The sequence below is a fragment of the Cydia splendana genome, chromosome 3 (genome assembly GCF_910591565.1).
Source record: "Cydia splendana chromosome 3, ilCydSple1.2, whole genome shotgun sequence".
In the NCBI taxonomy this organism is placed as follows: domain Eukaryota; kingdom Metazoa; phylum Arthropoda; class Insecta; order Lepidoptera; family Tortricidae; genus Cydia; species Cydia splendana.
The window spans coordinates 13,234,751-13,248,182 of NC_085962.1; the positions used below are offsets into that span (position 1 = coordinate 13,234,751).

Below are 13,432 nucleotides of genomic sequence, written 5' to 3' on the forward strand. Positions count from 1 at the left end.
GAAGTACCCTTAAGAAATACTAGTGAAGTTTATTCTGAGTCGTGTTTTTTCTAATGCACATGTATTTTACTTACCTCGTATTCGAAATGAAAAGTTGAGTGTTTAACTGGTCCCTTGGTTAACAATCTATTATTTCATCTCTCCTATTCGGGAAGTTCACCTAGCTTTCATATAGGTCGATAGCCGGGTAGAAAATTGCATTTCCCACCGTAGGGTGAAAAGTACCTATTTTTTTTATTTGTACTTCTAGCAACAACTAATAGTCATGTATGCCATATTATTCAGTTATTAAAAGCTCTCATATTAGCTTCCGCATTTTCAGACCAAGTATCTATTACCGACATTAAATGTCAATTGCATTGCATTATTAAATATCTATACATATATACATATAATAAAGCTGAAGACGGTCGAAAGTCTGTACATGGAAGATATTTGAAAAAAAGTTGGCTGGGGATACTTAGAATCGATAACATAACACGTTCCAAAAGTTTTTAGAATTTTTGTCTGTTTGTCTGTTTATCTGTTTGTCTGTTTATTTTAACGCGCATCACGTGAAAACGGCTGAACGGATTTTGATGAAAACTTTACTAATCTGTCGAGAAAATCCCCGGCCAGGTTATAGGCTATAAAAATTAAACCCCTAAAAGAGGGGGTAGCCACAACACTCGATTGACTTAAGTTTGCCCCTGAATCTTATGGCGCTACTTAGGAAGGAGGGGCAAACTTTTTTCAAATATGTGCTACCACTATTGAGTACCCTGGTAAACTAACAGATGGCGCTGAATTTAATACGTTGTGACATGAATAAGCCACCGAGGAAAGATTTTGCCAAATTAACTCTAAGTTTAGAAGAGAGGGTACGGAACTACGGATATCAACAAAAATAATAGAATAATTATGTTGATTTAATAAATTAATAATACAACAAAATTAAACGACAGTAAATTAATTGCCCCTCATTGCACGGTGCCATCTTTTGGGGAACTGAGTAAACATTAAGTAATCAAGAAAACTAAAAATGAGTTTACATGGTTACGTAGTGGTAAAATAAACACACATATCAACACGCGTATAATTGCATATTTATTTAAAATTAATAATTTTCTCCATCACGAATTATACCTAATCGTAACTATATCGCACCCATATCAAATCCATATTCATACGTAGGTATCGCCTCCTTTTTTAAGCACTTAATAATGGGCGCGAAGGTGGGTACTTTGAAAAAATAAACATTGACCTCTGTCATTTGCAGTGCCGGCCATTTAAGCAAAATAAGCACTTGCTTAGGGCACCACGTCTAGGGGGCACCAAAACATTGCAGTCGTTCTGGAGTAGGTACCTACATGAAACTTTTATACGTGTACAAGTACCCATCTAATAACGAAGGGTCGTAGGGATCAAGTAAGAGAGTGAGGGTACGTAAGAACATCTCCAACGTAGGCTTTCGATTTGACCTTACGCGGAGGCCCTTAAAGTCATGGAAAAATCTTGCTTTCGGGCTTGCGGCCAGCCGATTTTTTCGACATAGGTTACCGATTTTATAGCGAATTTTGCTCTCTCGCACGCCAGATTAGTCGGCCAAGCCGTTCCTCCTTAGCCGCGATCCTGAGACCTAACTGTCAAAGTGTTATAAGAGGCCCCGTGAAAGCCGAAAACTAAAAGCATCCTATCAAGTAGCGCTTCCGGGTGAAGCTAAAGAGCAAGCAGTAGAAGAGTCGTGATTACATGCATATATTCGATTTCAAGCCACTCTTTTGCAGTTCGGCGTAAGGTCTTATGCGAGGTCTTCTGCCTTATGGCAAAGTTGATCTTCTGCCTTAATTACCTACACTTGGGCGTGAATCCAAATCCAAGCTTTCCTCTTTCGCAGCTGGGCCTTCTGCCTTGCTCACACTTCGCCAATTCAATTCACTTGGTCAGTTCCAAGCTCTGCTTTCTTGCATCTTTTCTGTATGAAAACAACCTCGCTGAGACCCTTAAATATCGAGCCCTATGCGAAGCTAGGCTGATAGAAAACTGTCCCATCCCTTTTGCGCCTGGTTGGGACTAAAATTAAAAATGTACAAATGTCTAAATATCAAATTGCGTTTTTTATATCGAAACATTTTCGCTCTCGCTTCGCTCGCGTTTTCAATAACATTATAAGATATGATGAAGGTGACATTCGGGTGGCGACTGCAGTAGCATTACTCTGTTGCAACGTTACTGCTGCAGCAATGTCAATTTTCGTGATAAAATTATGTGACTGATTTCCATACTAAAATTAGAAATGTACAACTGTATTAAATTGCGTTATTATATCGAAAAATTTTCGAGCTCGCTTCGCTCGCGTTTTCAATTACTTTCTAAAATATGGCGACTGCAGCAGCATTACTCTGTTGCAACGTTACTGCTGCAGCACTGTCAATTTTCGTGATAAAATTATGTGACTGATTTCCATACTAAAAGTAGAAATGTACAACTGTCTATCAAATTGCGTTATTATATCGAAAAATTTTCGAGCTCGCTTCGCTCGCGTTTTCAATTACTTTCTAAAATATGGCGACTGCAGCAGCATTACTCTGTTGCAACGTTACTGCTGCAGCACTGTCAATTTTCGTGATAAAATTATGTGACTGATTTTCATACTAAAAGTAGAAATGTACAACTGTCTATCAAATTGCGTTATTATATCGAAAAAATTTCGCACTCGCTTCGCTCGCGTTTTCAATTAATTTCTAAAGTATGGCGACTGCAGCAGCATTACTCTGTTGCAACGTTACTGCTGCAGCACTGTCAATTTTCGTGATAAAATTATGTGACTGATTTCCATACTAAAAGTAGAAATGTACAACTGTCTATCAAATTGCGTTTATATATCGAAAAAATTTCCCGCTCGCTTCGCTCGCGATTTCAATAACTTTCTAGGATATGGCGACTGTAGCAGCATTACTCTGTTGCAACGTTACTGCTGCAGCACTGTCAATTTTCGTGATAAAATTATGTGACTGATTTCCATACTAAAAGTAAAAATGTACAACTGTCTGTCAAATTGCGTTATTATATCGAAAAATGTTCGCGCTCGCTTCGCTCGCGTTTTCAATAACTTTCTAAGGTATGGCGACTGTAGCAGCATTACTCTGTTGCAACGTTACTGCTGCAGCACTGTCAATTTTCGTGATAAAATTATGTGACTGATTTCTATTCTCAGCTGTAATGCGGCAATGAACGTCACTCAACTTACCAAAAAAAATTCAATGTAATCTCGATGACCCTAGGGAGAGGGGGCACCGTGGTCTAGAAATGCTTAGGGCATCAAAATATCTTAATCCCGCACTGGTAGTTTGCGGAGTCAAACGATTTGGGACTCGCATTTTATACGCATTACCGAAAAAAATCGAATCATTCGTGAAAGTCTCGCAACGCATTGAGGTTACAAGGGGCACGTGGTCTTCCTCAGGAGTCTGAAGAAGACCACGGTGAGTGGCGCTCTAGCCAGGCAGGCCGCTTCGCTTTCTCTCGCGCGCGTATACCTTACTGTATCGTCCGATATACATCTGCTACTCTGTCGTTTAAATCAGGTGTAAAATTTTAATAAGGGCGAAAAAAGCTATTGATTTTGGAGTGTAGTCTTATTTAGTGGTACCTAATTGTAAAATATTTTATCTGGACTACAGTCCTCTAGCATATCCATCTGCCAACTTTACTTCAAGTTCCACCTCCAGGGGAGAGGGAGAAAAATTAGGATTAGAAATTAGTCGCTTACTGACACAGACCGAATTCCACGCGGGCGGAGCCGCGGGCACAGCTAGTATATATATATGGTAACAGCACTAGTCATGGGACATTTAAGAGGAAATTTGGAGTATTTGTGATATTTCCCTGATACATGTAAATGGTCTACCGCTTAGCGTGTTACAAGATGAATGTTCTACCCGGCTTTCATGTTTCAGGCGTGTTGTATCAAAGATACTGCAATGAGTTTCCACATACTTAACAAATTAAAACTATGTTTTTTTTTCTCCAGTCATGGAGACCAAAGCTCCAGTAATGGAACCCCGGTAATGGACGTGGATCCAGTAATGGGCCCCCTATAATGGACATTGCTCTATCAGTATAAAATAATGAAATATGGAATAAGTTTTGGCAAAAAAATCAATTTTTGGTATAAGCTTTTATCGCTGAATGTATTTTTCTTTCCACGACCAACTAATAGGTACCTATCGAGACAATTCTAACATACCCAAACACAATTAGTTTGCGTTTGTTTATCGCATCGTTCCCATGGCCACCTCCTGTCTCCATCATCAGATCAGGTCCATTATCATCCGATGTGCATCCTTAATTTAATTACGTATACAAAATTTCAACTCAATCGGAAATCGGAAAGTGGCTCAAATTCAGCTTCCAATATTTGACCCACACTAACTAACAAGGCAAGTTAAATAAAAGTTTGTAAAAACGACATTAATTTATCCGAAGTCCGAGCATACCTCCTGGACCCTGGTTGACGTATTTCGAAACTACATTTTACTTCTGTATTGTTTAAACATGAAATTATGGCATGGCAAGCATCATTATGTAAATTGTCCCATCATAGGAGGTATGCAGTTTTACAGCTCCTATAATGGGATTGGACCAAATACCACAATTTTTTTTACATCTGTGGAGTCACAAGTGTCACAACATTGTGTGTTGTATACCTTAATCTCGTGATAAATGCAATTAACAAAACAGATTCTAGTTTACATCAAGTAATAATTCATTAAAATATAATAAATGAACTCACCTCTTTTAGCGAAGTTGTTAAGAATTCTTAGTGGTAATTTTTTTCAGTGACACGACGACTTTTGGGTTGACGACAATTTCTTAAAAAAATAACCGAATTTAATAAAAATTCAAACTGAAACAGCTCTAGGACTCTTATTTATGATAAAATATAGCCAGTGTTGATAAACTACTTTTAGATACTTACTTATTTTAGAGGATTTGTGGTTTTATGTCCCATTACCGGTTCCACGTCCATTATAAGGGTGTTTACTATATTTGATAATAAATCAATATAAATGACGATGACTGTTTAAAATATTATCATTACATTACATTCATTCATTCAGTTTCACTTTAAGGCGCGTATACATTATGGCCGTTTCAGACACACAGGCTTTGGGGTCATCCATTAATTACGTCACACGAATTTCTAGGTTTTTTTACCCCTCCCCCCTCCTTGTCACACTTGGTCACATTTGGCAAACCCCTCCCCCCTGGTGTGACGTCACATTTCTTCAACGAAATCGGCAAATATTTATTTAATATTTTATCAAAATATTTTTGACAAAAGAAATATTAGTAATAATATAACCCAAAACTGATTAAGAAATAAAATTAAACGAATAAAATCGATTATCGTTTCAAAACCTTGTTATTTAAATGATAATTGGCGTATAAAATAATTTAAATACATTTTCGGTTACTGATAGTTAAAGTGACGTCACAAAGTTTATGACTCCCCCCTTCCCCTTGTCACAACATGTCACATTTTCTTGACCCCCTCCCTCCCCCTAAACTTGTGATGTAATTAATGGATGACCCCTTTAGAATTTTTTTCGATCAAAATACAAATGACGCTATTACAACTCAACAGCCACTCGACTCCACTCGACTTAAAATGATACATTGAAATTAAAGCCTTATGTCGTATTCTCTTCTTCTTTGTCGGTTCCTCAAGGCTGAGGGTCGTGACCATCAGGAGTGCAGTTCTTCACCACCGCTCTCCAAACCCCCCTGTCTTGGGCCATTTGGGCATGTCGTATTACCTACAGCACAATTCTAAAGATGTATGTAACTGTAGTGTACGACGGGTGCAGGGTGGTCTAAGCGTCGTCCAATCGCCATACAGTATTCTTAATCAAAAGTGAGTTGAGTTTGTGTTGGAATGGTATGGAGTTGATAGTGTGCGAAGACCTTACAGCACCGGAGCCTCAGGTGGTAAGCGCAGGCCCCGCGTCGACGATGAGTTGCAAACGAGGTGACAACCAGAGCGGTTACTGCGAGTTGTCAAGTTGTAGCTTGTGCCGAGGAGAGGCGATGCTGTTCTGATGTCGGTAAGTGTGCGTTACAGTTTGGATTTTCCTATAGGCAGTTTACATTCTCGTGCGAGCCACGAGATGCGAGTGTAAGCGGGAGGCTCGTGGCTTGTCTCGCGGCTCGGCTCGCGCTCGCCTGGCTCGCGTGGAGGAGCGGTTTTTTGGGCACGAGTCAAAGGGGCTGGCGATGGGCTCACGTGGGACGCGCGCTTTCGTTTACACTCGCGATCGGCTTGTCATTCGGTTACAAACCTTATACCGTGCCGTTAGTGTTTAAAATCGATTAGCTCGACGAGCTTACGAGACGAGCCACGAGGCGAGAGTAAGCGACGTGCTTACACGCTCGAGGCGAACACGAGCCGAGCCACATGCCGCGAATGTAAACCGCCTACTACAAAGAATAAGCGGGTCGGGATGTGGCGCTGCCGATCCGGTGCCAAACTCATAGAGGTGTAACAACCAATTCGGTGTGTATTTGGAGCGCGTTTCCGACACACACTTGGCCAGTTTATTACCTACTTTACCAATAGAAACCAGTGTTTTGTTTTATTACATTATCAATTTATTATTAATCGTTGTTTATAATAATGATTGCTTTATAAAAGTAATCGCAAAGTTGTGACAGTCTACTTTCCTTTTATAGTGTATTTGGAGTATGTTTTGGTGGGGTCGTATGGCTCCCATCTGGACGCCGGAAATATATGCTTGTTTCTTTCATACCAAGACCTGCAAAAAAGAAACAAAATGGTTTTCTTAAAACATCTGTAGTATTATGTAACTAATGTAGGACTGTAGGTACTTAGGTAAATTTACCTATTGCAGTTATTGTTGGGAAAGTTATTAGGGATAATAACGTAAAAAAACAATTATTAGGTACACTTAGGATTACGAGGTTGACTAAACTGCCAATGGTCTACAGATAGACGTAAGCAGTTTTTACTTTTGATCCAAATCCAATTGTTTTGGTGTTGTGTTGGTGTATTTATTTTATTGTGGTTTCTGCTATTTCAATTATTTAATTTGATCGCATGACATTATGTACCTATTATAAGTTTTGCATGCTCAATTGTGAGTAGAGTACACTGTACTACTAATTTTAAGTCACCATCTACATATTCACTGTATTCTGGCAAATAAAGAATTTGTATTTGTATTTTGTATTTCGTAGAAAAATAATGTTAATGTTGTTTAGAAGATCAATTCATTATGATTCCAAGACCGTTGTTGTATTAAAAGGATTGGTCAAGTTCAGCTCGATAGATCATCATTCTTAAGTTAAATCTCCTTAAACAGTATTACGTTTTAAAAAAAACCGGCAAAAAAAATCCTCTATTACCCCGGCCACATACTCGACGAGTGGCATGGGAAGTAGCGAGGGAAGTAGGCAGAGACGTAGTGTGGCCGCGTTACTCGTCATGCCCACCGCTCCCTATTTCGTCGCTTTTATGGCGCGAGTCAAAGGACCGGCAAAGAGCGTTGTGAGTAGGGCAGTGTGTGGCCGGAGCGGGCAACATCGCGGCAGCGCGATGAGCATAGTCTGGCCGAGGTATATTATTCACCCACACGCTACACTCACCTTAGAAGCACTTTGCCGGCGTGAGAGTCTTGCTTCTCCTGCGTAGCGTCGTTCACCAATCGGACGTCATCAGAAGCGTCGAACTGGAAGAGAGGCCCGCTCTTCCCTCTGGCCTGTGAACGAAAAAGTAATTTTTAAGGGGCCCACAGATTACCAGTTCGCCGGACGATATCAGCCTGTCAGTTGTTCGGAACTGTCACCTTTTGCGATTAACTGACAGGCTGATATCGTCCGGCAAACTATCTGTGGGCCCTTTTAAAGTATTTTACCAAAAATGGAGGAGGTTTACAAAGGTGCCACTGCCAGTAGGTGTGTCGAAGGTCGTAGTTTTTCTATGGGACTACGACTACGCTCAAGTCGCGTAAATCCAGATTGGCTGTTTCAATTTGGCCCTGTATTTGGTTTGCTATGATTCTTTTTTCGATTATTGCATTTGAACAGAAGTATGTACATCTGACAACGACGATAGTTGAACCCTTTGATCGCCACAGCTATTTTATATATTTTTAATTAATTATTTATTAGAACAATAGTTACTATTTTAGGTTAAAACAAATGCCCACAAAAAAAACTTAATGTAGGTAGCTACATTAAGTTTTTAAATATAACAGTGTGCGTCTGTAGACTTCTTTGACGGTCAAAGCGCTAACTTACTTAGGGGCTGTCCATAAATTACGTCATCGATTTTTGACGATTTTGGACCCCCCCCCCCCCCTATAATCATCCAAAAATCATGCTTCAAATGACCCCATTTCCTCCTACTTCACGCTACCGTCATCCGATGTCCAGACCCCCCCCCCCCCTAACTTGAAATGACGTAATTTCTGAATAGCCCCTTACCAATAAAAATACATAAAATTTAATTATACTATATACCTGAGAGTAAATGTGAGTAAACGCATTGTTGCAACATTATATGGACATCAAAGTATAAAAAGCAGACAAAAGCTTGAGCATACCTTTGTGACGATGAAATCGTAGAAAGTGTAATGGTGGGGCAGAATGAGATCCTCTTTCACATACATTAGTTGGTCTGCCAAAACAGTCTTTAGCTCACTGAACTCCGGCCTTAGTGTGTCTAGGCAACGCTGAAGGAACTGGTATATTGAATTGCCTAAAACAAAAAGTTTATTTTTTATAAAAGCTTTCATTGTTTATGAGTGTACATAGACTCATCACATGCCATTTGACTATAAAGGTCACTTGAATGTCATTTTGTCCCACTCAGTGAGCAAAATCGCATTTTGCTCACTGAGTGAGACAAAATGACTCAGTGAGCAAAATCGCATTTTGCTCACTGTTTTTAAGAAGCAAAGTACCCTTGTTCGAGCTGCTGAGGTGAAAAAGCCTTTTTCCGAATAGGTGATGTGAAAATTATATAGCGTAAGTATTGAACAACCAATTTAGCTAGGACCCTAAATGGCGCAACAATCGCGGAGGGTGATGGTGCAGTCAAGTGTAAAAATATGGATGCACAAATCATCTCAAAAATATGTCCCATAGCTCTTATGTCAGCGAATTAAGAACTATGGGACATATTTTTGAGTAAGTTGTCTACCCCCATATTTCTACACTTGACTGTACAGTCACCCTTAGACATATCGGAGCGGCTAAGGAGCTTACAAATATCTAAACACGCCTCTATTGTCAGGGTATTAGAGTGCGTGTTCAGATGTTGTGAGCACCTTGGCCGCTCCAATATATGTGATGGAGACTGTACAAGCCGATTTCAGCAAGTGATCTGAGTTTTTTCTCACCTTTCTTTAGAGTAACATTCCTTCTATGCCCCGACCCGTCCCAGTAGCTGAATGTAACAGTGATGGGTTCGTCTTTAAGGCTGGCCTGAGTCATGACCCACTCCAACCGCAGCTCCTCTCGAACCTTGAGATCTGCTTCCTCCCTCTCTCGGTCAGGCAAAAACGATGTGTCCACATCTGGATTCTTGCGAATTTTCTTTAATGTCTAAAATGTAAAGTTGTAATGTATTTTGTCAGTTTGGTCATTAAATATATACCTACAGTATTGAATAAAAGGATAAATGTTGCAGTGCCAACATAAGAAAAAGAACCTAGAACCTAGAGACATCCTCACCCACATAGACTTGCAGAAATGGAGGTGGGCAGGCCACACTGTAAGGTGTAAGATCCAAAAATGGAGCCAAAGAATCCTTATGTGGCACCCAAGAGACGGGTCAAGATCTAGAGGCCCACAAGTCATACGATGGGAGGATGAAATAATAACTACTGTAGGACCATTCTGGACAAGACTGGCCAGGCAGAGGAAATACTGGAAAGAGTTGGAGGAGCCCCTTGCCAACAGGCACACTGAACTAAGAGACTTCATTTAAAATCAATCCAAGCAAAAGCAAACAGTTCAAAGTTCAGAAGAAGAGGCTATACAAATACAAAAAAAGAATAAAAGAAGAACTCTTGCATATGAAGTAGTGCCCAACCAAAACTGAATTTTAAAAAGATTAAAATATCTATCTAATAATAGAGGTGAGGAATGGATTGAATAAAAAGTTTATTAACTTACTGGTATATATGTGACGTTCCACGGGAAAAGGTACCTTATGAGGGTTTCTAGTTTCGGAGATATTAAATGTTTTGTAAAGAGGTGAAAAAATGCTCAATTTTTTTTTATTGTGTGATCTGAAACCTTAATGCCTAACGTTTGTTTACCTGTTTTTATTTTTGTTATAAGTTAGTTATAAGCCTAGTAATGTCGTCTCAGAGTTTAGTAGAAAAGGTACCTTATGGAAAAAAAGATTGAAAATTCCCAAAAAAACTAGTCAATACGGGAAAAGAAGTTTGGTAGAGAACTGTATTAGCATTCTGCAAAACTAATTTGATAATTTCAGTTCTGGTTGGGGCGCCTCGCAAATATTATAACCGTACATAGACCGACATCACAAATCCAAGTAGACTGCTATTATACCAAAGTTACTCTCGTCAAGTCTTTCTTAACTAGAATAATCTTCATTTGGTTTGGTCGCATGCAGTAAATCAGCCATTGGTTTGCTGAAAAATGCCAATACCCGACGCATTACCTTATGGAATATCTGAGGTCATTGAACCTCAATGCCGCTTATCTTCAATAGCAACCGAAATATATTATTGATAAGAAATAGACGATTTATACCATCTTAACCCCAAAATATTATTAGTTTATCCTAACTGTTCCATCATCATCATGCCTCATCATGTAACTTGACCACAAGGTACCTTTTCATTACATACAAATTATTGGTCTTTTTTAAGATTATTATGACGAAGAACTAATTAAATTGGGGGCAGTTTAATGTAAATTAATATTTTCTATTCATAAAAGATAAACTATAATATGATTGATATTTTGTAGTGATGTATTATTAGATTTATTTCCATAAGGTACCTTTTCGTAAATGTATGGAGCAAATACTGTTATTGTTATGTAAGTTTAAAGTGGCATAAGGGGTTAAATATAGTATTTAGTTGGGGTTTTAGGATTTATTTCATTTGAATGACAGAATTTCTTTCATATGTGCTCAGAAAAATTGATTGTGTGTCACATTAAAAGTAAAAATATTCAATTTTGTGATTTTATATGAAAAAGTCAGAAAATACATTTTCACCTCTAAATCGGTATTGTTTTTTGCTTAAACTGTCTGTCAGTGTCGTTTTCTAATAGATAAAATTTAAATCTTGAGAGCTCATTGCAATCAATCGTGAAAATGAAATAAAACTTTATTTTCAAGAGATTGGTTAGTATACACATAAATCAGTCGATATCAAAAGTTTCTATTTGCATTACAGAACAAGTCGCAATATTTTTTTAATCTCAGATATATAAGGCATTATTGTTTGTAGTCAACTATGTAACTTACTTCAGGAACATAGTTTTTTAGGCGGCTAAACTTAAAACTTCTCTATCGTAAAGTTGCTCATTTCACAACATTATTTTCAAAAAATCATATCTCTGTAACTACGCAACCTAGAAGGTTGATCTTTTGTGTTATCGATAGCTTATTTATTGTAGATTACTGGGGTATGCATAACTCCATACCCGCCATAAGGTACCTTTGACCGTGGGACGTCACATATTACTTTACTTTATATTACTTATGTAACTTTACACTTACTGGTTCTTCCTTCTCCCTCCAACCTTTTTCTTCTGTCTCCTCCTTTATGCCACTGGTTTCAGGACCACTATCTTCTTCCTCTTCTACATCACTCATGGCAAAGGACAGGGCTTGGATCTGTCAACAATAACTGGTTCAATTAGGATTTATTATTAATGCATGCATAGTATATTTTTTGGTAAAACACACAAGTGTCATGTCCCTACTGTAAACATGGCTGCGGTGGCAGCTTGGTTGCATTTTTATCACCTGTCACTATGCCTGTCACTTTCGCACTTACATATTATTAGAATGTAACAGGCAATACAAATGTAACCATGCTACCGCCATAGGTGGGCTTTAAAGCCCAGTCATTGTTCTGCACTAGATGCATGCTAGTGCAGAACAATGACTGTTTTGGATTTAAAGAGTTTCAGACTTTTCCACAATTTTTTCAAGTTTTATATTGTAGGTTCATGTAGGTAGAAGGTAGGTCAATGTAGGGAAGATCACCATTGAAAATTTTTTGTTTGGCTGGAATAGGGCAGAAACTCTCTTATTTCTTCTATATACTTTGCTCAGATACTGTCAAAAAGGAAGAGCTATGCCCTTCTGCTCTACCATCGTTATGTGAGTATGTGTACAAAAACAAGAGTGTGAAGCGACAAAAGAGCTTGTAGACAGTCCACATTGACCTTATTTCATTTTTCATTTAAGGTCACTTAAACTTTCATATGCAGGAGCATTAATCCTAGTAGTAAGTGGTGAACTCTAATTTAATTAAAATTCAAGTCCAATAGTCCATAGTACCTAGGTATTGTATGGATCTACATTCTGGTATATTAAAGGCAAAGCTTTAAAGTGTTGAAAAAAACATATCAAAGAAACCCAATTAAAAAGAAAACACAAATAGGTGGTGACAAATAAAATAAAGAATTTAAGATAGAAACCTGTCGTTTTTGTTTGTTTTTCTGTGCCAACTTGGCTTCAATTTCCTTCTGTTTTTCTTTCTCCTTCTCAGCTTTCTTTTGAGCCAATTTTTTCTCTCTTTCACGTACAATATGCTCCTGTTTTGCCTTCATTTCATCAAGGGTTACCAAACCAATAGTAGAGCTCTTCAACTGTTGCTCAACAGCATCATAATGTGTTGCAAATTTGTTCTCGATATTGTCTATTTTGAGATCTTCCTCTATTTTCTTCTTACGGAGCTCTATTTCCTGCTGAGCTTTCTCTCGCTTCTTCATGAGATGCATGGCTCTACCAGCCTCCGAGGCTGCTCCTTTGTAGTGTGCCATGACTGCAGTTCTCTAACACAGTTCGAGCAATACAATAGGGGGATACTTGTGACTTTAATACTGTATTAAACTTTTTAAGTAATTTGAGTAACGATCGCAATGTAAATGGAAATTTGTAGAAAGAAAATGCGACGTGATATTGTGTCAACAACAGACAGACAGTCAATGACATGAATAGTCAGTGTGTCAATGTCAGTGTCTATGGGATGGGTTGCCACAGACAAAGTAGGAACGTTCTGATACCCAGCCATGTATATCTTATGTGATCTTATGGCATATAGTCTGGTAAACCCAAATTGTCAGTAAATAATAAGAAAAAAACTATACTCATCCTTTTTTTTGGGTGCTAGTACTAGCGTAAGACAAAGACAATATGATTCTCTCTATCTAT

General features: G+C 38.4%; 1 protein-coding gene across 1 annotated transcript; it reads right to left on the minus strand.

Moving 5' to 3' along the window:
* Positions 1 to 6,645: 6,645 nt before the first annotated feature.
* LOC134806537 (protein FAM50 homolog) lies at positions 6,646 to 13,181 on the minus strand. Its single transcript, XM_063779837.1, has 6 exons — positions 12,697 to 13,181; positions 11,768 to 11,884; positions 9,405 to 9,609; positions 8,607 to 8,761; positions 7,648 to 7,760; positions 6,646 to 6,797 (listed from the first exon to the last, which is right to left on the minus strand). Exons 1-6 carry the CDS (start codon positions 13,039 to 13,041, stop codon positions 6,698 to 6,700), a joined length of 1,035 nt encoding a protein of 344 aa, XP_063635907.1. The 5' UTR covers positions 13,042 to 13,181; the 3' UTR covers positions 6,646 to 6,697.
* Between the last annotated feature and the right edge of the window lie 251 nt (positions 13,182 to 13,432).

Excerpts from the sequence above, each read along its gene's own strand:
- LOC134806537 (XM_063779837.1), bottom strand. The coding sequence starts at position 13,041 with ATGGCACACTACAAAGGAGCAGCCTCGGAGGCTGGTAGAGCCATGCAT. Across the intron at positions 9,610-11,767 it reads GGAGGGAGAAGGAAGAACCA|ACATTAAAGAAAATTCGCAA; the intron begins GTAAGTGTAAAG and ends TTTACATTTTAG. Across the intron at positions 8,762-9,404 it reads GAATGTTACTCTAAAGAAAG|GCAATTCAATATACCAGTTC; the intron begins GTGAGAAAAAAC and ends TTTTTGTTTTAG.